This window comes from Glandiceps talaboti, chromosome 1, assembly GCF_964340395.1.
Source record: "Glandiceps talaboti chromosome 1, keGlaTala1.1, whole genome shotgun sequence".
NCBI classification, from domain to species: Eukaryota; Metazoa; Hemichordata; class Enteropneusta; family Spengelidae; genus Glandiceps; species Glandiceps talaboti.
The window spans coordinates 14,319,011-14,345,583 of NC_135549.1; the positions used below are offsets into that span (position 1 = coordinate 14,319,011).

Sequence of the window (26,573 nt, forward strand, 5' to 3'; positions counted from 1 at the left end):
ACCTTTCTGTCTTTACTGTGTAGTGTTGACATGGTAACCATCCCATCCAAGAGACCAGGACAACCTCCATTGAAGAGAATTCCTGAAGTATTTGATTGTTGGTTTGAAAGTGGCAGGTAGGTCTTAGTCATCTTACGAAATACAAGTATGTGTATTTACAACAAAAGTTCACACAATTAATTAGAGTCATGTTCTTTGATACAAGTACTTTTTTTATGTCTACATTTTGGCAATTTGACTGTTGCCTTCGTGAGCACAAACTGATGATGGTATACTGTTGACCACCTAAGGAAGGCAGCGGTCACGTTGCCTAAACGTAGGCATGAAAAAAGTAACTTGGTTGTTTATCAAAGGACATCATTCTAATTATTTGAAGTTCCAACCTTATGAACCTGTTTACTGAGAACAGTTCACACAGTTTGTAGAGTGCAAGTTTGGGGTTAATTCACAAAAACAAGGTCAACTGTTCTTGTAGAAATTTAAAGTTGATGACTTTAAAGAGTTGACCAAAGTATACAACCTAAATCAGGTGTCAAACATCAAAACAAGCACAACAAATATGTGATACTGTCATACTTGTATCGTATTACTGTGTTTACCAATACTTTCTTGCTGACAAAGTGTTGCTTTTAAACCACAGGGTGCAGCGAGCATGTAATTGATTGATCGATTGATTGATCAATTATATGTTTGCTGCACCCTGTGTTAAACTAAGTACTGTATTTTGACATACACTATCTACACATGTATTACTGTAAATGTTCAACTGTTGAAATGACAAAAGACTATGATTTGATAATTTCTATGACTTTAATGATTATCCATGATGACTAACTTGTAGGACAATAACAGAGTTGGAACGGTAAATTCACAAGTGTGACATTTTGATCCGTCTGCTATGGACCTTCATCACACAGACTAACTTGTAGTTGTGTTGTATTTCAGTATGCCCTATGCACAGCAACATTATCCATTTGAAAACAAGCGTGACTTTGAAGACACTTTTCCTGCTGACTTCATTGCTGAAGGTATTGACCAGACTAGGGGATGGTAAGTGATGGAACACCTGGAAAGAACACTAAATCTGAACAATATTTAGGGAGTTAGGTAGACAAAGTGCTCTATTCTTGCTACATATACTACTTAAGTTAGTTATAAAAAGTACAACTTTCATCCAGTAACAAATAGTAGATTGGATATTGGATATGAATATGATTTTAGAAACCGTGTTGATAAATTGTAGAAAAGAGGAAATAACTAAAAGGAATAAAGTATCATTTGGTTTGTGTGCAAAAGCAAGTCACAATACAAAATGTAACTTTTTTTGACTTCCACTATTTTAATGCATGTCACAAAATGTGCTGTCTTACAGGTTCTATACATTGTTAGTGTTGTCAACTGCCTTATTTGGTAAACCACCATTTAAGAATCTGATAGTAAATGGACTAGTACTAGCTTCTGATGGACAGAAGATGAGTAAAAGAAAAAAGAATTATCCTGACCCAGTAGAGGTGGTCAAGAAGTATGGTGCTGATGCACTCAGGTGAGTTATGGAAACATCCAGTGACCAATGTACAATGAGTAACACTGAAGTAAAGCACTTTATTTGCTGCAACTTGTTTATAGCATTAATATCAAGTGTAAAGGTATATTTTTTCGATTGGTTTATATACAAGCCTAGCATGTGGCCTTTCTAATGTGGTCAGTTAGCAATGAAACAGTATACTTTTACACTTGATATGGATGCTGTGAATAATGAGGTACATACAAAAAATGCATTACTTTGTGTTATGGGTTGGGTATAAATGCAACAGTGAACTCTAGTGCTTAAATAGTGTTGATCACAAATTACTTCACTTTTTGGACACTGGAGTATTGTCACGTGGTACAATTGATGAAATATGATACTCATTTATTGACATTACCATAAAAACAAGTGAAACACTGAGGTACACAGTGCAGTCACTTTACTTGGGTGTTATGGGTTGTAAATGAGTGTGGTCACAGTGCAATCACTTTACTTGGGTGTTATGGGTTGTAAGTGAGTGTGGTACACAGTGCAATCACTTTACTTGGGTATTATTAGTTGTAATTTAGCCTGTTTAAAATTTATGGAAGATGATGATGAAGGTGATGGTGACCTGATAATGACTTTGTCTTTTCAGATTGTATCTGATCAACTCACCTGTAGTACGTGCTGAAAACCTGAGATTTAAAGAGGATGGTGTAAGGGATATCTTAAAAGATGTCTTCCTACCTTGGTATAATGCATATAGATTTCTTATGCAGAATGTAGAAAGATTAGAAAAAGTGAGTTCCTCTTTATCACTTGTATGGTTATTAGATAGTCATGTGATAGTCATGTGATGTTGGACTTTCAATGCCTTGAAGTCATCATATACAAATTAATATGTGAGCGACATTCCTTCAAAGAAAGTTCATGTTTTTTTCAGACAATGTTTGCATTGATAGGAGCTATGGAATTTTTCATGGAAAATTAAGGTGTGCTCAGTAAAATATTGATTATGCAGCCTTGCATCACGACTCTCTATTCATGTGAAAATCAAACCACCCCCCCACAAAAAATAAACAACAACAAACAAACAAACAAAACAACAACAACAAACAAACAAACAAAATATGTGCCTAAGACTGTAGTATATAGCCTTTGCAAGTTTGAAAATATCATTTATACTATTAGGACATCAAATAATGACAAAAACCATCCTCATGTATCTTATGTGTAAGTGTACAATTTAAGATATAGTTTATCTTTCTAACGGTGGACATAGCACCATTCATGGATTGATACTTTTTCAACATACATCTACTATACTCGGACGCAGTGAGCCAGGCTATGAAACAGTCAATTATTTCTCTGACGTGATATGCATCTTAGTTGGAAGTGTTGGAGCAGTGTGGAACTCCAAGTGTGTAGTATTTATAGCAAAGATTATATGAATAACACAAGGTGTGATTGTGATTACACAATATTGTGTTTCTTTGTAGGAAGATGACGTTCAGTTTGTTTACAATGAAGATAAACTCAAACCAGTTGAAAACATAATGGATAAATGGATCTTATCTTTCACACAAAGTTTAGTTAACTTTACTAGGCAAGAAATGACAGGTAAGTTATCAAAGTTTAGTTAACTTTACTAGGCAAGAAATGACAGGTAAGTTATCAAAGTTTAGTTAACTTTACTAGGCAAGAAATGGCAGGTAAGTTATCAAAGTTTAGTTAACTTTACTAGGCAAGAAATGACAGGTAAGTTATCAAAGTTTAGTTGAAATCTTAGTTACACCAAGTATTTTGCTACTTACCAAGAGCAGAATTTTTTTCACTTATACGTACTTGGTATCATCATTGTTAAGCACATTGAATTTAGCTCACAATTACTGACTTTCCTTTTCTTCCAGCTTATCGACTTTACACAGTGGTTCCAAAACTTGTCCGATTTGTCGACAAGTTGACAAATTGGTATGTTCGATCCAACAGAAAGAGAATCAAGGTAAGAACATGTTTAGTCAACATGTTTGAATATTGTTCAACAACCAAATGGCCTAGACTCTTGGTTCATAGTTTCAAATGAACATTTCTACTCACACACACAAAAAAATTCTTGAAAGAAAATCCCACATTTTTGCTAATGTGTCATCAGCATCATGGCAATGATAACAACCCACTGTAGTACAACCCTGATGATATTGATGAGACTACAACGAAAATTTTGGATTCGCTCCTGAAATTTTTTTTGACTCTGTTAGGAAAAATTTTCATTTGTAAAAAAGTATAATTGTTTCCCATTTGAAATATCAAGACTTTTACATATCTTTCCCACAAAATCTCCATATTACAGTATTTGTAAGGTTATTTGTTGTTGTACTGTGTACAGGGAGAGGGTGGACCAGATGACTGTCTATGTGCTCTGCAGACATTATTCAGTGTACTCTTTGCTATGGTGAGAATGATGGCACCATTCACACCGTTCCTGACAGAACTGATGTACCAAAACATGAGACATTTGATTGACAGTGCAGCTAATAAAGGACAAGATGTCAACAGTGTACATTATCTGATGATTCCACAAGCCAGGTGAGGTTTGGATAGATTACCTTTAGTAGGCTAGCTATTATAACATTGGTAGTGGCAGTTACATGACTTTTGGTGAGTAAGGTTTGGAGTACAGTATCACCCCCCTCCCCCCCCCCCCCCACCCACCACCACTACCACCACCACCACCACCACCACCACCACCACCACCACCACCACCACCACCACCACCACCACCACCACCACACACACCTTAAGTACATAACCCCTGATCCGGAGAAAAATAATGTTGAATTTTGTTTGGATATTAATTTTTTATCATATATCAAAGACGAAAAGAATATTTTTCGTAGTATCTTACCATATGCTTACATAGAGAGATGGAAGGAAAGAGAGAAGAACTGTCTTTGTTAGTCTATCCATCCATCTAATCATCTGTTCAAATAGATTTGTCCAACATTCCATTTTCTGGTTATCAGAAAGATAAAAGATTTCAAGGTTTGGCCACTAGGAGTGCTGTTTGCAGGCTATTTTGGATCCAGAAGTGAGGGCCATAATAGTTTATTGTTGTAGCATAAAGATAGCAGACACAAAGTTAACACTCATTTTCAGTGTTGTTCCCACTGTACTATTATTATAGTACAGTGTATATTTCACTACTATTACTATTAACATTCTTATTTTTAAGCGTTGTATAATTTGATAAGTCTACATAGGACATAGGACATGTCAATAAACAATGACAGGACATGACTACCAGCAATCAAACATTTTAGCCATCACTTTGCCAAATCATGGGCGCCCTCTTACGATGTTTACCTATAAAATGGCTGGAACTTTGGTAACTTGACATATGGTGTACTATCAGTGTATATGTTCAGATACGGTGTAAAATCATTACAAACTGTATTCCAATTCCTGTTTGTTTGTTTGATTGCAGGAATGAACTGATTGACCAAACAATAGAAGATGCCGTAGCTCGTATGCAAACTGTGATTGAACTTGGTAGAGTTATCAGAGACAGGAATACTATGCCATTGAAGGTACGTGTGAGTGCGTGTGTGCTTGTGTGTGCATGTGCCTGTGTGCTCGTGTGTGTGTGTGTGTGTGTATGTGTGTCCGTCCATCTGTTTGGCCCGTTCATCTGTCTGTCTGTCTGTCTGTTTGTTTGTCTGTCTGTCTGTCTGTCTGTCTGTCTGTCTGTTACTGGTAAACCCATTCCAACAGGTCTATTTGTTTAGAAAGACAACATATTATTCAATGAAGTCTGATGTCAGAGAAATATCCTTTTGTCTATTTTGAATATAAGAGAATTGACAATAGTTGGGTTTTTTCAAGTTAATGCCAGTGTAGGAGTCTGACATGTCACAAAATAATTGCTGATCAGATAATGCAGTATATTTTTTAAAAAGTACAGTATCAAGAATTTGTCATAGTATGGAACAAAAAAAGACAATTAAAGTTTACAGTATATACTGGATTTTTCCAAAAAAATATGCCAACATGACGAGAAAATAGAGAAATTTGGGGCCACAGAGGTGAAGCTAAATAGACTCTGGGTGACCTTTTAGATGGGCATATTTTTGGACAAATTCAGTGTATTGCAGGCACATTGAAATATTGGAAGACTGATATTTGATTGCATTGTTGATTGATGAGACTAAGTTTGGTTGAGGTACATTGCTACTGTCACTTGGGCATGTAGCACACATAATTCTAGAAAAAGTGAAATTTTTCACCATCATGTGTGGAATACATCAAATCACAATTTTTCAGAACATTTAAGACATTGAAACAGACCGACAGCATATCATAAAATTGGTTGACTTGTTCTACTGTTCTTGAGTGCACTTGAGTCAAAAGACAGGAGATTTTTAATCCCCCATTGCTGTGATTGGATTCCCTCAGGATATCCAGAAGTGTATTGATTGTAAAAGCCACGGAAATCACTTGTAGATAGCTAGTTTGCTTAACTCATTTATTTTTAACTTTTCAGTATCCATTGCATGAAGTGGTCATCATTCATCAAGATAGTGGATGTCTACAAGACGTAATGTCATTAGAAAAGTATATTTTGGAGGTTAGTTCTACCAACGTATTGATCTTTGTAAAGGTTAACTGATCGATGTATGCATATGGTTTTGCTTTGAGATCACACTGGTACTCTTGCTACAAGTTACTTGATGGCGATAAGATGCTGTCTTTTTCTTGCGTTGTGTTCAAGCTCTTTTTTTCCCACAGCACGATTTCAACTGTAAACTCACTTTTCAATGTTCTAAAATCCACTAATTGTATCTGTCAAGTATTCATTACTGATACCATCAATTGAATTTGTCACATGGTTGTTGCCTGGTATGGCTATGTATCCTATTTTCTATAAGCTTTTATTTCAAATTCTGGAATGTGAAACCTAAAAAAAGTTGCCATTTGAAACAAAATTAGCAAAATATTTACCAATTTATAGCCATAGTGTATTGGTTTAATGGTTTCATGCTACCAAGAACTGAAGCATGTTTATAATTTCAGTCAAAAATTACTAGAAAGATTGTCATGAGCTTTTTTTTTTCATTTTTGAGCAAATTTTTGGTCAAAAAAGTGATATTTTTACATTCTTCATAATTTCAATTTTTTTCTTGGTTGAAAGAGATAAAATGTTTGATGTTTTATGACATATCCAGTTAGATTATTTTGAAAATTATTATATTTGCAAATGTCCATTGGTAACATGGTATAAGAAATGACATATTCATGTACTTGCTGTTAAAAACCTGCACTGCTCACAGTTGTGGGACATTTTTTCATCAAGCAACCAGATATATTTTCTTAGTTGTCAATATTTTTTATCTATATATAGTGCAACAGGTTTAAATCTTGATTGAAAACTCTGTTTTAAAACCATTTACCATGTTAGTTTGACTTGTCTAAGTACCCATATATGGTAGTGTTCTTACCAATATATGGTAGTAGTGCTCTTATCTATATATGGTAGTGCTCTAGTATATATGGTAGTGTTCTTACCTATATATGGTAGTGCTCTTACCTATATATGGTAGTGCTCTTACCTATATTTGGTAGTGCTCTTACCCATATATGGTAGTGCTCTTACCCATATATGGTAGTGCTCTTACCCATATATGGTAGTGCTCTTAGCCATATATGGTAGTGCTCTTTAATATTCAATATCAAGACACAAGGTAGGTCATACACTTTGTAACAGCAATTGCCATGGATTATTTCAAGGCATGTGTCATGAATGATTATATTTTGTGCACAATGCAACGTGTTCTGGTCGATTGGAGGCACTGATTTTTCTGTACCACAATATACCATGCAATGCGTACAGCTACACATACAAATTTACCGTTGGTGGCGCTGTGATAATCCTCACTACACTTAACAGATTATCAGTGTCACCATCAATTATAATTTATTGTATGTATGAAAAAAAGTTATGTCACATAACCCTCCCCCTTAACAATTGTAATTTACTCTCTGCAAAAAACAGTTATCTGGTCACATCACCCCCGCCTCCCATTTGTATGTAATGTAGTGACACCCCCCTCCCTCCCCCCCAAAAAAATAATTTACTGTCTGCAAAAAAAGTTATGTAGTGTTACCCCCCTCCCCACTGAACAAGTAATTTACTGTCTGCAAAAAAGTTATCTAGTCACACAGCCCCCCCCCCCCCCCCCCCCCCCCCCATCAGTGACAGCAACAATTCTGTCCTTTGATAAAGGGAGGGACTGTCTTGGGAAGCAACAACATTGCTCAGTAATAAAAGGAGAGATTGTGAAGGGACTGGTAGAAGCAAATATAAGAACAAATTGTGTGAAAACAAATGATTTCAGTGAAAGCTACCAGGGTTGTAATGGTACACTATACTAGTATCAATATGTTGTTATGGTTACACATGTTGACACCAGTATTTACTCCCTGAACGTTTTCAACCCCCACAGGAAAGCCACCAGGGCTGTAATGATACCCTATGTACTAGTATCAATATGTTGGTATGGTTACACATATCATGTGTGTTTTATTGTCTGTTGTGTCATTCTTTTATATTCTTAGTTTTATTCCCGATTTGTTTTTCATGAGCTGGTGTGAAAAATCAATTTCCAATGCTTTGTAAGCATGTGGCAAATAAAGTTAAGTTATGTTGACATCAGTATTTACTCCCTGAATGTTTTCAACCCCCACAGGAACTCAACGTACGTAAGTTGACAACATCCAAAGATAAAGACAAATATGGAGTACACTTGAGAGCTGAACCCGACTTTATGGTCCTTGGCAAACGTCTCAAGGCAGACATCAAGGTCGTTGCCAAGGCGATACGGGAATTATCAGACGCCCAATTAGAAGATTTTCAGAAATCAGGCGAGATGATAATTGAAGGGCACACAATCACGTCAGATGATGTCCGCATATTGTACGCATTTGATCAAAAAACCAACGAATCACATTACGAGGCACATTCAGATAACGACGTAAGTAGATTAGATTTCAATACCGACTATAAATGGAATATTTACCGCCGTTTAATTGAATTATAATTTTATTTGATGGCATAAATTGTGTTATTTGATTGTTTGGATTTCTATTAATGAATTTAATTGAATTAAAGGAATTCTACTCAATTTCTGAACTGTAATTATTAGAAATGGAAGGCACCTGAAGGTGTTAGTCATAACATTGCTGATGCTATAACAGTTTTTATGTCTTTATTAATTGTCTAAGTTTTACTCTGTGGTCTTCGTTTTAGACTGACGAAATAACTTATTTCTCCAATTTTACAATTTAGCTAGACTGAATCCAAAAAGTGTTAATGTGTTTTATATCTACATTGTACATTGATGTATTACTATTGATGTTGATATTTGATGGTAATAAATTGGTGTTTTTCTTCTTTCTTTTTCCCCGCTGTCAGATTTTAGTGTTGATGGATGTTACACCTGATCAGTCCATGGTGGATGAAGGTGTTGCTAGAGAGGTTGTCAATCGCATCCAGAAACTCAGGAAGAAGGTACCAGGTTTTAATAGTTAAATTTATAGTAAAACAAGTGATATGTGACAGTTATTAAAGTCGGCATTTTGTAGAGATTGAAATGATAGATTGAAGGTATTCGGAGTTGTGAATAATTGATGTATGATGAATGCATACACATAGCATGTGATAGACTCTCTCTCACAGTCCCCGCAGCATCGCATCGCTAAAAGGGTTGTTTTGTATGTACCAGTATCTACTGCATAATTGCACTGTGGGCCTTCATCAACTACATATATGGCTAATCATTTGTTAAAGTGTTACTGCGGGGTGTCGCAATAACACGGAGTCGCAGTAACATGTCAACAAATGATTAGACCTATGTAGTTGATGAGGGCCCACAGTACAAGGATATTCTAGTACAGTTATGCGGTAGATATTGGTACATGTGATGTTCCCGAGGACTGGTGACAGAGTCTAAGAATGTGGTAATACAAAGGATCCTAGTAAATTATAGATAGGCAAAAATTAAAAAAAAAATTTTTGTGTTTTCGAAAACATGACTTCAGAAATTAGGGTAGGTATTAAAGTTGAAATTTTATTTTATTTTATTTATTTATTTATTTATTTATTTGTTTTTTTTTGGGGGGGGAGAAATTGCGTCAACCCAAAGACAAGATACTCGTTGGTCACAATACTTCTCAGAATCTGTGATAGTTTGATGAAGTGTAAAAGGATCAAGGAAGACAATTACATGTGAATTAAATGAATACAATATTTATACTGTACTATGTGAAGTCAATTTAATTTTTAAAAAGAATTCTTAACTAAAGATAATTTGGCAAGAAATTTACACAGAAATAGAAGCAAATTCTCACTAGTTTTTGGATGTAAAAATGTTTATGGTCGGCACCTGAAACTATCTGTCAGTTGGGTTATTGGAAACATACAATTTTTTTCATTTGGCCTTATTCATGTTGTGTTCAGATTTGTGTAAAATTTTATTACTTCTGTGTCTTGAAATATTGTTATACTATAAGTTATAGGCTAATAGTGAGATTTGGATATCTGTACAGGCTAATCTTATTTAATATACAGGTGTCCCATTCCTTTGTATACAATACTTCCTGTGCAATGGAATATTTCAGATTTATGTATGTTTCAGAGATTGTTGGACACGTATGATTTCGATAACTCATTTAGATTGTCTAAGGTTTTATGACAGTAGGGCTAATAGTGTGATTTGGATACCTATTTCTCTAAGACTGACTATTAAATGTAATACAGTGCAGTATATCAGACTTTATGTACATATATAGGTAGGTTTCAAAGTGTTGAAAAATGTATGATTTTGACTTGTCATTTTTATAGGCTAAAGCATAGTTGGTTGAGGGTCTATGGCTTAACTTGGCTTAAGCTTTTACAGTTGAAGAAATAGGGAACTTGCAAACCCACCATGTTGAATGTTGCATCATGGGAAATTGTGATAATAAGTACTAATAAATTGGTATTGTAAACAATACCGTTACATTGTTTGCAACCATGAATGGGTCAATTCATAGTTTACCCTGACTATTATGGGAGGTTTTTTATCCGTAGCTCCAGATTAGGTATTACGATAACCACAGATAATCCCATAGTCCTTTGCATCTGAGCATGCTCAGTCTGGATTACAAGTTCCCTATTAGGCTAATTATGTGATTCGGATGTCTATTTCTCTCCTATTATGTGGATGTCGTATCTTTTGTATTTATACTTGTCTAGTAGAATGCAGTATGTCAGACTTATGTATTGTATTATTATGAAGATTTCAGGGAGAGTTTGAAAAATGTATGATTTTTGATGTCTCTTTTCTCTATAGGCTAAATGAAATTTTACTTGTTGATGACATCACAATGTTGTATGAAATGATAGTATCAGACGACTATTCGTCAAATGTAGATTCTAATCAGTGATTCAAAGTTTATTGAAAAAAAAAGTATGATTTTGATGTTTTCTTTCTTTCTTTATAGGCAAAACTTGTTCCTGTTGATGACATCACAGTGTTTTATGAAGTGACAGCGGCAGACGGTTATTTGTCAAACGTAGTGTCCAATCATCAGGAATATATATCAAACTCTATAAAACAACCAATTCAGGCATATCCTGTACCCAGTGACTGTAAAGAAATCGTTAAAGAGAGTGTTCAGGTTAGTATGAAATAACTTGTAAATCCAAAGGCTGCCGTGAAAGTTACAAACTTGATATATAACTAGAAAGTATGCAACATAAATAGGAAGGGTTACAATCATTAGATTTGATGGCACGTGTGTAGAATTGTGGACGGAAGTGTACATTATAGATACTGAATTTTACTCAAACTATGAAGGTTCTGGTATTGGATAGGGATAAAAACAAGAACAGAACCCTTGACGTGAACTGATGTGTACATTTGAAACCAGTGGTCACTGTACTACACTTGCCCCTAAATTGTTGTGTATCATAATTTGTAAATGGAGGTCCAACTTTGCAAAACTGTAGGTATTGGCATTTGAGTAATGGTTATTAGCCCTAGCAGGCAGGACCAGAAGGACTGTAGGAATTGGCTTTGTTTGTCCATTTGCTGTGTATCTGTATACAAGCTGTTGTATGTAAAGCTATGATGTAATTGTGGCCACACATGACTTAAATAAGGAGAAAGGGGTGTAGAGAGCTTCTAGAGATGGTAACACCAAGACAAGTCTCTGGGCTATGGTGTGGAAAGCTTCTTGAGATGGTAACACCAAGATAAGTGTATGGGTTTAGAGAGCTTCTCAAGATAGTAACACCAAGACAAGTCTCTGGGTGTAGAAGAGCTTCTTGAGATGGTAACACCAAGACAATTAGCCTCTTAGTGGGGGCTCCTTTAGCACCAAGACAAGTGGTTGCCAGAGTACTATTTCAGCCTACCCACCTGACAACATCATGAAGATGATTGTATCATATTTAACTTTAATAATTTCAATGCAATTCACTTCCTTGTAGTAAAAATTTAATAGCTTCCTTGGTGATATAATTTAATACCTCCCTAAGGTATCTAAACCATACAACAGTTTAAGTAACAGAACTAGACGTAAAAAGAGAAGAAGACATACTCACGATAAGGTTTAATAGATCATTTTATAGTCAGGAGTAGGTTAGTCTTAACTTTTTACTGATGTTCCTGAATTCTGTGACCCCCCCCCCCCCCATCATAACTAAAAACAGATTTATGTACATGTATTGGGTATAAGATTCAAACCACCACTGTGTCTGAGTCAACCCAGCTGTATAAGTGAGGACGTGGTATGGGTCTCACTGGCTGCAATGGATTACTATTATATGTGTCCTCGGTGGAGTAGGGGAAGTTAATGGGCCATTATATGTCTACACCAGGTGTACTGTTAAGTATACCTAGGAGTCTAGAGCTTGCAGAGAATTGACATGTTGACATTAATCATATCATATTTGACTGAAGAGAAAAAGTTGTAGTCTTCTTCAAACAGAGACATACAGACAGATAGATAGACAGACAAACGACAGACAGACAGACAGAGACGACAGAAAGAGACATACCATTAGTCAGACAGACAGACAGACAGACAGATGGACGGACGGACAGACAGACAGACAGACAGAGAGACATAGGCAGACAGACACATAGACACATATGGAGAAACATACAGACAGACACAGACAGGAACACACATACTTGTATGTAGACATACACACTCGCACACACACACTCAGATACCCATTCCATTATAACCAATATAGACAGGTCTTCTTTTGTCTTGCAGGCCACTCCAACCATAAAAAACTAATTAATTTATAGATACATGTAATTTTAATATCTTATTTCTGTTCAAAGTAATTATTTCAAATATGGATTTATTGAATTTTGAAATGATGTCACTTGAAGTCGTATTATTAGAGAAATTAATTGACATTATCAAGAGATAACGATTATTAATTGTCCTATTCGCTGATGAAAAATTGGAAAGTCTGACATTATAAATATAATTACTTTTAGACTGTGTTGTTTATTATGCACATACAAAATATGTGATAAATGCTGTACCATCAGGAGATATGTTGAAAAATAATTAATCAGGAATAGTGTTATTAATTAAGTTATTTCAAATAATCAGTTCTGAACTTCGACAAGACTGTATATTTCTTTTTGCCTGTATCGCCTTAATGAAATCTGTTTTCATAAGTGTAGGAGATCAATGTATACTCAATACCCAAGTATCAATACCCAATTTATCTGTAGGAATTGGGTATAAAAACAGCTTAAAATGTCCCAAATAGTATTTGCATCTCAGTATGTTTTTCAAGGACTTCTGAAACTAGATAAGAATTTGAAATCTTGGTAATAGGAGACGGGTAAATCATGTACAACTTGCAAAGATTTCCATACCTACTTATCATAATTGTGGTGTGGGCCCTGATCAATTCATTTTCCCTTGGCATTGACATTGTCTTTAGATATTTGAATACGAAATCTATATTTTATTTAAAAACCTCAAATTTTGGCAACAGTCCATAAATAAGGGTAATTTCTATAATATCTGTCAAAAGTAGTGCTGGGATGTTCCAAAAAAAATGTTGAAAAAATGGAATTACTTTCAACAATTTTTGCGGGAAACTGCTTGGTTAGAAACATCAAGTAATTGGTGGGAAATCAAATTGTATATTGTATATTGAATATGGGCAATGTATTCCTTCTGAAATTCCTTATCAAAGTTCAGCTGGGAATTAAAAAGGACGTGTGGGTTTGGAAATTTTAAACTGTCCATATTTGAGAAGTGTCTGTGAAGACAGGTTTCACTAGAGTTTTGATGAAAATAAAAATATTGAAATTGTTACAATAAAGCAAACCAAATTAGAATGAAGAACAAAATAAAAGAGGTAAAATTGAACTAAAAATACCTTAACATTGATGTTATTTGAGATATGCTGAAGTGGTATTATGATTGGAAGACATGCTGGGAAGGACCTTCACTTGATTGTAAATTGTTATTGCCATAGGCGTTCTTTGTCAGAATGTGATAGAAATGATACAGTGATGAAATCAAATTAACAACACCACAGGGACCAATCATTCTCTTTACATGTGTCTTCCCTTTCAAAACTTGAAATCTCTATTGAAATATCAAATGAGACCTTTGTGTGCCTGATTCAACATTGATGATACGTGCATTAACTATGATGTAACTGTCATTTCTGATTTTACTAAAAAACAGGAAATATGAACAAACTGGTTGTATCAAGTTACATTTTTAAGTATTTAAGATAAAGTTCACAAACCTTTTTTAGTAATCACCATTTTCCCACCAAATTTATTTAAAAAATTCTTCCTTTTTCTGTAAATTTTGATGCAAGACAAAGGTCATCACCCTTTTTTTTAGTCATCACCACTTTTTCGCCAATTACTTTTCTATAAATTTTAATGTGAGACAAACGTTGTTTACCTCTTTCATTCAAACCACAGCTGTGCTAGAATATTTGAACAAAATCTTTGTTTAACGTTGTGACAAATTTGAAGTTTATTTTGGATCAAAGAATTCATAGAAATGACCTTTGTGGTCATGAAATGTAACATGTTTCTGTGAAATTAGAAATTAAATAGAAATATCACTCTGAACATATTCTTGTCTTTGTGATTAGAAAAAATGGCCTAATTTGAAAAAAATACCATAACAAGTACCCCTGTCTTGTTACAATGAATTATTTGTCTTATTTTAGACAATTTCTGTTGAAATTAAGATGAAATGAAATTGATGAAGCATTCTAAGTGGCATATGTCAAAATTAAGAGGTTTACATACATGTCCTTTTACTACATGGAAAGTTTCCAGGAAGAGTGCTTGAAATTGATGGATTTACTCATAAATAGTGACATTTCCAAGTGATAAAAGCTACACAAGGTAAAACACAGTTTTGTCACTTTCCAAGATATTTTATAGTAGTACATTTATTAGTGTAGCTATGCAGTTCAACTGTATTGTAGTCATGTTGTATTAATAGTCTATATATGTGCATACCATGGGTTTGAATGCTTGTGTGTGTGTGTGTGTGTGTGTGTGTGTGTGTGTGTGTGTGTGTTTGTGCATGTGCGTGTGCGTGTGCATGTGTGTGTGTGTGCATATATAATGTGTTTTATTTGATAATCTTTCACAGTCTCTATTCGACTGGTTGATATGGTATTTGATGTGGTGGGTTATACCAAAATGACTGGTTCTGAACTTCTTGGCAAAATATCGAAGCAGTGGTTTGAAAGAAATAGCATTTAGAAATTGTGAAAGAAATCTGAATTTTAACCATTTTAGATTTGTACAGATATTGTCAATACAGTTAAGTGTGCTACAATCCAATCAGCCAGGTTTTGAACATGTTACTGTGAGTGTAAGATAAAATTGAAAACATTTTTTTTGTACATTATGACAATAACTGATTATAATCATCATCATTGTGGTTTATCACAAGAAAGATTTGGTAGATGCACCCCAGTCCTCCAGTCAGCATTTTACAATTGTTATTCTTTAAAGCCATCATGTGATTGTCACATGGCCTGGGTCATGTTCATTGTTGTCACATCAAAGTGATACTTTTTAAGTCCTAAGATCACATCTTTCCAAGATTTATTGATTGGTATGGAAACAGGTGTTTACATTGGTCATTTATACCCTGTTCAGACACACACATTTATGCCGGCACTGTACTGGCATAAAGTTACAACTGAATTCTATCACCCTCCCAAGTTTGCCTTTTTTATGCTTTCCTAAAACTATGTACAGTGTGTGACAAGCAAACTAGGTACCTTGACAGCATTCAGTTGTAACTTTATGCTGGAGCAGCACTGGCATAAATTTGTGTGTCTGAACAGGGTATTATTATTTTTGTTTTTTACAAGCACATTATTTAATTGGCATGGACTCAGGTGTTCAGAATGCTAAAATGGTAATGTAATATGTTAATTAGATAAGAAAATGATAGCAGATATGCAGTAGGTCATTTCATTTGAGGTACCTTGTGAGAGATTCTGAACAGATTTTTCAAATTGTAATCGATGTACAGTAAGCTGTACAAAATGACAACATATCCTGCTGAGTGATATGTGAGACTAATTGACCAGATATCTGTCATTTTGCAGTCTCTCCTACGTTATTGGGTACATGTTAGAAAATGTCAACATTAGTAAGGTTAATTGATGAAGTAATTACACCAAATCTAGTGAGATTTGCAGTCTTATTTAACTGTCAATGTTACAAGGATAGCGAGACGAGATCCGTCACGTTTTTTTTTCCATCTTGTGTATTCTGAAGTAAGCTTTACAAGTCAACAACAAGATAGAGGATTTCTATTTCAGAATCTTAACAGCTTCCTGTCTCTTGAGTCAAGTGTGTAAGGGTTATTTTTCCCCAATAGTTAATTTCTAAGTCAGCTTCAGTGTCAGTGTTCACATTTTTTGCAGTCTTTCGTAGCCTGGAATCCATGTGGATGGAGATTTTCAATTTTGGTTTTCCCCCTCAAACCAAAATTTAAAATCCTCATCTGCATGATTTCCAGGCTAAGTCTTTCGTTGTCTGCTTGTAAAAATAGATAGCCAATATCTTCAACCAATAAATTGTCATCTGTGCTAAGGCAGTATTTTTTCTCAGAAATTCGTCCTTTCTAGTCAGTAGGGAAAGCTGAGCCATTAATTTTTCTTAAAGTTTGTCGTTTCAGTCAGCAAAAACTAGGCCAATATTTCTTGTCAAACATTTGTGTTTCCCAATCGATAAAGTAAATTAAGCCAATGATGCCCGTCAAAAGTTGGTATTTCAAATCTGAGGTAATGAGCTACATGTAGAAGTTGCAGTGTTCCATTTGATATTGATCGTTTGATCAAAAATATCCACTGAAAATTTCCTACTGGCCTTTTACCTTAAGAATCCAAATAATGGACGGAAGACTGATAGTTTCCTCAAAAAAAAAATGGGAAAGAAAATAGAGTACATTTTCCACATATCTCATTTCTACTGATTCAGAAATTGTTTCCGAACTTTAACCAAATTATAGTTTTTCATTTCACTACACCTGTATATCAAATGTTGACATGGAATCTTATTGGAAATGTCTACAGTTATACTTCAAAAAGTCACAATATTACTTTGGGTGAGTGACAGATTTGATAAATGGAAGTATTTTAATTTGGAGAGTGCCTACAGGTCATAATTAGACAAGTCTGATGTTGCAGTAAAGCAGCCAAAATTGATGTGTTCGACGGAAATCTTTAACTGTCACAATCTGTGCTGTTAATTTAAGGCAAGACATTTAAAGCAATCTAAGCTAGTTTTCAGATTCCTAATGCGATGTTTGTGCCTAGAATAAAATACAGTTTCGATTCTCAATTTAGTATTCAGTGAAATATTTGCTGTATGGTGAAATTTGGTTCAAGTTGATATCGAGTCCAGGATCTACATACAGTGTTCATTCCTTCAAAACAAGGCAAGAAAAAAGATTTTACTTTGTATTCCGTGGAGAATTTCACAAGATGATGCATAAAAATTGTGACTTTTTGTTGACAAGATTACAGACTACACTAGGTGAATTAGTAAGCATCGGTGAAGTTTGATCACCCTTTTCGTTAATGGCGCACTTCACTCATGACGGATATATGAACTGACAAGTCAATCAGTGAATGCAATAACAAGTACATGTAAGTCTGTGATTAGACAGTGGCTACTGTTAACTGTGAATCAAAAGACAAAAATACCACTGCATGTACAATCTGACGTATCAGAGAACGAAGTTCAGACTCGTCATGTTTACTGTGTAACAGACAAGACACTTCACAGCAAAAGCCTAGTAAAATAAAAGCGTTAAAAAAAACTAAGCTATTAATTAAAAAGTAAGTCCACGACTTTTTGATATTTATCGAAAAAAGGATTAATGTGAATAAAAACTCCATTTTGATATGAGCCCCCTTTGGCATCTCACATCATTTTGAGTGTTGTTCAATTAACACCCTACCATGAATTATCACGTCGTCTAATAAATTATACCTTCAGTCAATTTATCTTGCTTTAGAGCAAAATACCTTGGCTTAGAACCGAAAATGATTTTGAACTAGACATAATACTGGTCTCTTATTTACGGAAAGACTGATGGATGTGTTATATTGTAATCAACAATGTTGTGAACTAATCCCTGTGTAACACTTCTATATGTTAATGTACCTCCATTTCCTCTCAATATATCAGAATATTTTTAAAAAAAAATCTTTGAACAAAATCTTGTAATGTTGTTATTCCTGTAGTGTTTCATTTTCGAGACATGTACATGGAAAAACTGTCAAGACATTTTCCACATTTTGTCAGATTTGAGAACGGCTAGATATTAATTTAGTATCGGTAAACAAAATTATCTTTCTTTCATGGAAGAGAGAGACCGTTGAAAGGTATTAAATGTCAAGTACATTTGTACTATAATATCTATTTCAGTAGTTAACCCAGAAAGCTAAGTACAGCTGAGTACATATAAGTTTGTCTGGTGAATGTTAAAAAAAAAGAGCAGGGGTAAATTCCAACTAGGTGGTATGATGACGACTCTATGAATTGTAAAGTGATGGTCAATGTTTTAAAGTAAGATGAAGTGATTTAAAGGTAAAATGAGGACTGATTCATTGACATTCTGTGTGTTGTAGATGACTAGAACTGTCAGGGGTATTACATTATCATAAGTAAGAGATAGCTTTTACATGGCTGGACTGCTAATGTGCTAGATTATCGTCAGATTAGAATACTGTTAGCTAAAACATACTGAACACCATTCGTCTGACCATCGTGTTGATTTCATGGCAAATTTCATGCCTTTCTTGAAGTTCGGAAAGTGATGGATGTTCACAAAGTGATTTAATGGTCGTTGTAACAGGCAAGAGAGGTGTGTTTTAAATTTAGGTTCACACAAGAAAAACTATTTGCATGTAAGCGTCATGCATTTAGGTATATTTTCAAACATTTCTTGAAAAGTGATTCAATTTCGTGTTTCTCACCCTTCTGTGATGAAAAAACTTCCATTAATCAAAAATGAGATAGTAGAGTAGTGTTTTAATGTTTTTCGAAAACTGAAAACAGGTGAAATTTATTCAAACTTTTTCACGTCCTTATTGTTTGTTCAGTCATAATTTTAGAGGATCACGTAATAATGGAATCAGTTAGGTTTTACCTGCTTATAAACTTTGACAATAATGTTGGAGAATTTCAAATGTTATACAATGCACAAGCCATTTAGAACAAAAAATATGGAATATATACTGTGGTCTTTCTACATCACAACAACGCGCATCTATGTCACGACAACACACGTCTACGTCATTGCTTTTGCTGTGTTTGAAATATGAGTTGAAACGTTCAAAATTACCATTACTTTCCCCTGATATTTTTTTGATATTAATGGCACTGGTATAATTATGTCATTCTCCATTCATACGAATAATATCTAATTATATTAATAACGTAAACACAACTCCTACTACGTCAGTGTATATACCTGCTTACATGTATTTTACCTGCTTACAAACTTTGACAAAAATGTTCGAGAATTTCTAATATTGCAACGTAAAGTTAACGCAAGTCTCACATATATCCTTATTTTTAATACCTATTTTCAAACTCTGACAAGGATTCACGCTAGAGATATCCAAGATGTAGCAATGTCAAAAACAAGTACCGGTACCTCATCAATGCACACCGCCTAATTGACATTCACGTTGTCAGTTCGAGGTCAATTTCAAGATTATTAGACAAGTCTTCAAGGAATTGTCTCGTCATGAGTAGATAACAGATATTAGTCATGGCACAAACAGGTCAATCTTTTAGAGTGTAAATGGCATTAATGTATGGAAATAGGACAGTAAAAACGAAGTAGATTGTGTGGACATCAGTGTAACCTAAACATGCAATAACTAATATCCATGTTAAATCATAATTCAATATTGCCTCTGAAATACTATTATTATTTTTGAAAGTCATAACTTTTCCATATCATAAAGTATTATTGTAACCTAAATCAAATTGTACTAGTCTGTTGTGGAATGTCAAACCAGTAACCTAGTAGAGTAGTTGAGAATTTTTTTTTCATATTGTTATAATACTAAGATTTTCCCAACAAAATATTTTCATTTTTCCGAAACTTTTTCTTGTATCTCATATTTCTTTTTTTTATTGAAATCATTGAAATTAAACTCTTTGATTAATTTATGTCAAAATTTAGTTGAAATTGATAATATCAAAGAGAATTTTCGTAAATATAGACTATCGTTTTTTTGTTTGAGGATGTGTATAACAGTCATTTAGAGGAGTCTCACTCACCGATAGTGTGCCAGTGTTAAAAAAATGGCTTTGCTCTTAGTCTTGCCGTAGTTTATGCACAAATTAGATGAGATAGGATCCTTGAAATGAGTAACTCATTTTGTTTATGCCACTTTTATCTTTCAACATGAAAATGAATTCGTTTTATCTTATGTTGTTAGTGGCATTGCCCATTCATCTGAAAACTTGTGTTGTTGATTGTAATTACAAGTCACGTTCTGTACAAACTTTACCGCTCTGCCGTTTGCTTTACACAGTGCAGACAACGGTCAGTTTATTCATGAGTTGAAATCAGAATGGTGATGTAGTTCATCGCTATGGTGATATACTTCATCACTATGGTGATTTAGTCCATCATTATTGTAAGTAGAAACAACACAGTTTACTTAACGATCTTATAAATCAGTTCATACATCAAATTAGAAGTTCATTTAAATCAAGAGAAAGAAGTCAAAACTAACTACACTGATTGAATACCAAAGATCTTACTGACTGTTGTAACTTTTGGACAAGTTGATGACATCTGCTTTAAAGAGAACATCACCCTGGGTTTCAAAGGTTGAAATAAGTTCGATACTATTACTAAATAGTGACTACAAGAGTATTGTTGGTGTAGAAAGTTAATGTGGCTACACAGTGTTTATTGTTGTGACTTCCACATTAGCTTTCATCAATCAGTGATACTACAAATTGAAAGTGCATGAGTGAATTGCTGCATTGTATCTTAGTGTGAATGTTAATGATTATTCCAAAGTGTCTAAATGTCTGATTTGGTTTTGATAAGTGACAGTAAGGTCGATATGTGTTCAGTGTGATACAGTGTCATTTTGACATGTTTGTGTGCTAAGCAGTGTCTGTACAGTTGGAATTTTGTTTTTGTAAAGTCATACCAAAATGATTGTGGAAGATGTCAAAACATTGAAATCTTTACAAAAACGTTTGTAATTAATTCTCTACACCAACTTCAGTTCAAACATTTAGTTTCCATGCAAAGTTGTCAGCACAAATGAACTAAAAATGGGTGCAACAACTGAGCTAGCTGTTCGTGCGAATCTTCATAGGAGCCGCCAAAGCAATATCGTAACACGGCAAACTTGGATATGATAAGCACTGAAAAGTAATACACTTTAGCGATGTCAGCACACACACTGAGTTTAATTCTACAAGTAATACAAGCTAGCCGGCTAAATTAACTACAAGTGAGCATGGAATGAATATCAATGAAACTGTCACCCACCGTTACTTTTTGATTTCTAAGTGCCAACATTTGTCTGCCATGTACATGTTGGTGGTTAACATCTTGTTCGATCATGTTTGAAAATGATATTCATCAAAGTCACGCATTTTCTACCATGTTTGAAAAATAACTTCATCAATTTTAGTCACACACACGTAGGGTCTAGTGAACTCAATTTGTACTTTTTCTTGGTCTATTTTGTCAGATGTAAATCAGAGGCCTAACTTTTCAAACGGAATCTTTTGGCTAGGGAATTTTTTAACATCTAGCTATAATATACTATAGTCAACAGCCGCCAGAGTTGATTAGATCTTTACAAATATGATGTGATAGCGAACAAGGAAATTGTTCCAAATCCAAACTCGTTTAATCAAGAGAGTTTAAAAGCTTACATTGTTTGTGTAATACTAAACAGAAACTCTTCAACTACTCTAGTTTTATGCTGAAATTTAATCTGGTGAATGTTTTCTAGTGAAAGAACAACAACTTGGACTTTGACATCAGGCTGATTATAATTTTACAGTCTTAATACATAAATAGTTGTCACTAGACAAATTAGATGAAAGAGATTAAGCAATCAAAATAAAACTTCAGGGCTCGTTAGTAGAATTTAATTGCTGAGATATGCAGCTTCAATCAAGTTATAGTGTATTTAAGTATTGTAAAGAAGTCTTGACTTTGTAAGTTATTCTCATACATGGTATGTAGAGTACTTGAGTTTTATTTGTAATGGAGAATTATAAAGCAAAATTGTACTCAATTTGTGCATGGAGTCTTTCTCATTCAGCAAAGCTTTTAAAGTTTATCTCCAATCGTAAGTAGAAGTCTTCTCCAGGTGTGTGTGATGTGAATGCTGATGTCATCTCTTATGTAAGCTGTGGAAGTCTAATGTGCTTTCAGTAATCACATCTCTGCAGTCATCAGCAGTACTGCATTGTGGGTAAACAGATCAATGGTATGTTGAATCAAAGTAGAGTTTTGAGACTTTAAAAAAAAAGTGAACATTCTGAGAATTTGTGGTATCAAGTGTACTTTTCTTGCCAGCCGTAAATTAGAGTACCTACTTGCTATTAAGAAGGATGAAATAAGGTTGAAAAAATGTCAAGTACATCTAAGCTCCATAATCCGTACATCATTCTATAAAGTCACTCAGAACTATTGAAAGTGCTTTACTGCTTAAAATGGTGGAATATGTGGTGGATCTATTTTTCCATCAATTATTTTTTGATCCAGATACTTTTGATTGATAATTTTGATATAGATTGATTCAGAATTATCATACCTTTGATTGTGGTCCAAAATAAACTGGAGATGTGCCAAAAACTTCCATAGAAATGAAAATTTGTGTTTCAGTCATTCTGATGACATAGTGCTTTGAACTAAATGGGTTGCAAGATCTGTATATCTATCAATAATAAATAAGTAAACTAGATATCAGGGTAGTGTGTTATATTAGAACTTATCTTTCCCCCACTTCATGTAAATGGGTTATCATTTATCTTTCTACTTGTTTATTACTAGGATGGCATGTATTGGCTGTCACTGTATCCTAGGTTTGAATACACAAGCTGCTCACCTCATTCTGTAGTGGGCAACATTTTACAAGTTTAGAACATTTTAAATCAAATTTTGTACCATTTGATATTGACATGTAAAACAATTGATTCATATATAGAAATCGTTGGACTGAAAATGTTCTGTATCTTTGAAAACAGTTCATTGAATGTGAGTCTGTCCTGTTGTGTTTGGTTAAATTTGATATGATATTAAAAACAATTACATCTTGTCCCATGCCTTGGATAAATAAGCGTGATGAATAATTGTCAATATTGTTTTGTCAATGAAGTAATTTAACAAGATAAAATTACATGGTACATAACACAAGGAACTCGGTTTATGTGAACTTTGACCTAACAGTGCTTATCATTCTCACTGGACTGATGTACACTATAAAATTAGATTACTAAATCAGCAATTTCTTTGAACGTGTAAATTTGCATTCATGTTCTCTGACAGTTTGCAGTTTTACTGTAATTTTTTTTTTTTTATTCCACCAGACAGTTTGCTTGGGTTTCAATTTACAAGGGTTGTATTGTCGACAGCCAACAAATCATGACATCATGAATGATGTTTGTTGGTTGGTGTTAGCTTCATCTGTGGAAATCCCAGATCTTCAGTAGTATTAAAGTGACTTGATTGTAAGATTTGTGACTTGTTTTTTGATTGCTCGACCTGTCTGTCTGTCTGTCTGTCTGTCTGTCTGTCTGTCGGTGTGAATATCTGTTTGCCAAAAAGGTACCATGGAATACGTAATAAAATGATCACAGAATGTCTACTTATCCGATCATTCTCCAACTCAAAACCAAGACTGCACTACACATTATTGTATTATTCCAAAACATACAATATTATAATTATCTGATGTTGATACAGAATTCAAATAAAAAGTAGTTAGAAACTCATGTATAGCTGTATAAAAAAAACGACCCAACTAACGCTATATTGGAAAACTTCACATCCAATTAAATCTTGGTATGCACAATCGTGTCATTTTGACTACTGTGTGAATTGCTATAACAAATGAAACTCTACTGTGTTGACACAGACAGTGTCACTATCACATCGAAGTGATGTTATGAATAAGCAATCATCACACTCATATATGTCTTACTATTAAACTTGCTAGCAAGTCATTACTAAATCAGCAATTTCTTTGAACGTGTAAATTTGCATTCATGTTCTCTGACAGTTTGCAGTTTTACTGTAATTTTTTTTTTTTTATTCTACCAGACAGTTTGCTTGGGTTTCAATTTACAAGGGTTGTATTGTCGACAGCCAACAAATCATGACATCATGAATGATGTTTGTTGGTTGGTGTTAGCTTCATCTGTGGAAATCCCAGATCTTCAGTAGTATTAAAGTGACTTGATTGTAAGATTTGTGACTTGTTTTTTGATTGCTCGACCTGTCTGTCTGTCTGTCTGTCTGTCTGTCTGTCTGTCGGTGTGAATATCTGTTTGCCAAAAAGGTACCATGGAATACGTAATAAAATGATCACAGAATGTCTACTTATCCGATCATTCTCCAACTCAAAACCAAGACTGCACTACACATTATTGTATTATTCCAAAACATACAATATTATAATTATCTGATGTTGATACAGAATTCAAATAAAAAGTAGTTAGAAACTCATGTATAGCTGTATAAAAAAAACGACCCAACTAACGCTATATTGGAAAACTTCACATCCAATTAAATCTTGGTATGCACAATCGTGTCATTTTGACTACTGTGTGAATTGCTATAACAAATGAAACTCTACTGTGTTGACACAGACAGTGTCACTATCACATCGAAGTGATGTTATGAATAAGCAATCATCACACTCATATATGTCTTACTATTAAACTTGCTAGCAAGTCAGGTAGTGTGATACAGAAAATTGATTTGTGCCAAGGGATGTCTTATATTTATGATGGTTTAACATAATATGACTTATAAGTCCAAGCTGACATATATTTTTATATTAATATGATATTAACTTTAGTGCTAGAATTTGAATTCGGTCCACTGTGTCTATAGAAATGATATGTGGAGTCATAATGGTTGAGTGGTTATAGTTGTCAGCTTGGAATCTACAGGTTGTAGGTTCAAGCTTCACTGCTGCCGTTTGTTTCTGAATGGCTATAAAGTCCTTGGGCAAGATTTGAACCTCAATTGTGCCTCAGTCAATAAAGCTGTATAACTGGAGACCTGATAGGATAGAGTTTGCAATGTGAATGCTTTAATGGTGGGTTTGTACAGAGGCTGCAATGGATTGTATACTTTCCAGGGAATTCAGGAAGTATTAAGGGCCCTTGTGCAGTTATAGGTCCGTACAAGGTATAACAATTATTACATGCTTTGAGCACAGTGTGGGAAAGTGCTACCATATAAAAAAAACTAACATTATGTAATATAATGTATGCATGATGAGTAATATCTCATAGGTCGACCAATGTTACATAACTTATAATAGATTCTGAGGATAACTTGAATGTTCTTTTCTAGTTAAAAGGTGCAACCTTGGACCTCACCATCGTAAGAGGACACGTGGAGTCCGAGTCCAGTCCACCAGCTGGAGGTCCATTCTGTAGGTATATCAACGTTGCCCTGCAGACTGGAAATAAAGCAAAGAATGGCACCATCTTGTTGGAGAATCCAAGAGGAGACTTTACTGTCAGTATGAGTCAAGTTATGAAACAAATCAAAGTGGCCTTTAATGAAGGTGCTGAAATAACACTTTGTAGAGGAAAGAAAGCAGCTAATGATGATGATGATGAGGTGTCAGGAGAAGGTACGTTTGTATTTGTTTAGCATTTATGTTATCACTGTAACTTGTCAAATAGTTATTTTTGGAGTCCAGATGAGCCTGTAGAAGATTCATTTTGTGAAGTTTGTAATACCAGTATAGGAGTACATGGTTGATGTAAAATAAAGTCGAAGGTGTTGCAGTGAAAATAAGATTTTCAAACATTCTCAGACTGAAGACACTCTCCAGAACAAATTGATTGCTCACTTTACTTTTACTTTCAGAATTATCATCAGAAAGCGTGCAGAACATACTTAGTCTTCATGGAACTACAGTGTTTGCCCAGTCACACAAATCCCAGCTGTGTCCTGTGACACCTTCTGATGCTCCATTCTGTAAGTTTGTCAATGTTGAACTTGTTGATGCCAAGCCGCAGCTTGGAGCCAATGGTACCAAAGGAACTTTACTACTGGAGAGTCCACAGGGAGGGCGCCCCATAACTGTCAGTGAACTTGTGAAGCAAGCTGGTGTTATATTTGGTTTGCAGGGTAGCAAGTTGAAACTTTATGGCACGAAAAATAAAACAAGTGGTAAGTTGTAGACAGAATCACAGAATGTACACTTTGATTAAGAATTCTTGAGTATGTCTTG

At 34.5% G+C, this 26,573-nt stretch overlaps 1 protein-coding gene across 2 annotated transcripts in view; it reads left to right on the forward strand.

Moving 5' to 3' along the window:
* Positions 1-26,573, forward strand: part of LOC144440244 (isoleucine--tRNA ligase, cytoplasmic-like) — a 38,484-nt gene that overhangs the window by 9,704 nt on the left and 2,207 nt on the right. The window contains exons 13-26 of one of the 2 annotated variants that reach the window (XM_078129571.1): positions 24-116; positions 946-1,050; positions 1,373-1,543; positions 2,166-2,310; positions 3,010-3,130; positions 3,421-3,512; positions 3,897-4,096; positions 4,995-5,097; positions 6,051-6,134; positions 8,254-8,538; positions 8,979-9,074; positions 11,048-11,224; positions 25,682-25,967; positions 26,207-26,512. In XM_078129571.1, the coding sequence (XP_077985697.1) occupies positions 24-116; positions 946-1,050; positions 1,373-1,543; positions 2,166-2,310; positions 3,010-3,130; positions 3,421-3,512; positions 3,897-4,096; positions 4,995-5,097; positions 6,051-6,134; positions 8,254-8,538; positions 8,979-9,074; positions 11,048-11,224; positions 25,682-25,967; positions 26,207-26,512 (2,264 nt within the window). Of the gene's footprint in view, positions 1-23; positions 117-945; positions 1,051-1,372; positions 1,544-2,165; positions 2,311-3,009; positions 3,131-3,420; positions 3,513-3,896; positions 4,097-4,994; positions 5,098-6,050; positions 6,135-8,253; positions 8,539-8,978; positions 9,075-11,047; positions 11,225-14,804; positions 14,916-25,681; positions 25,968-26,206; positions 26,513-26,573 lie in introns of those variants that run through there. The other variant, XM_078129580.1, reaches the window with a different exon arrangement.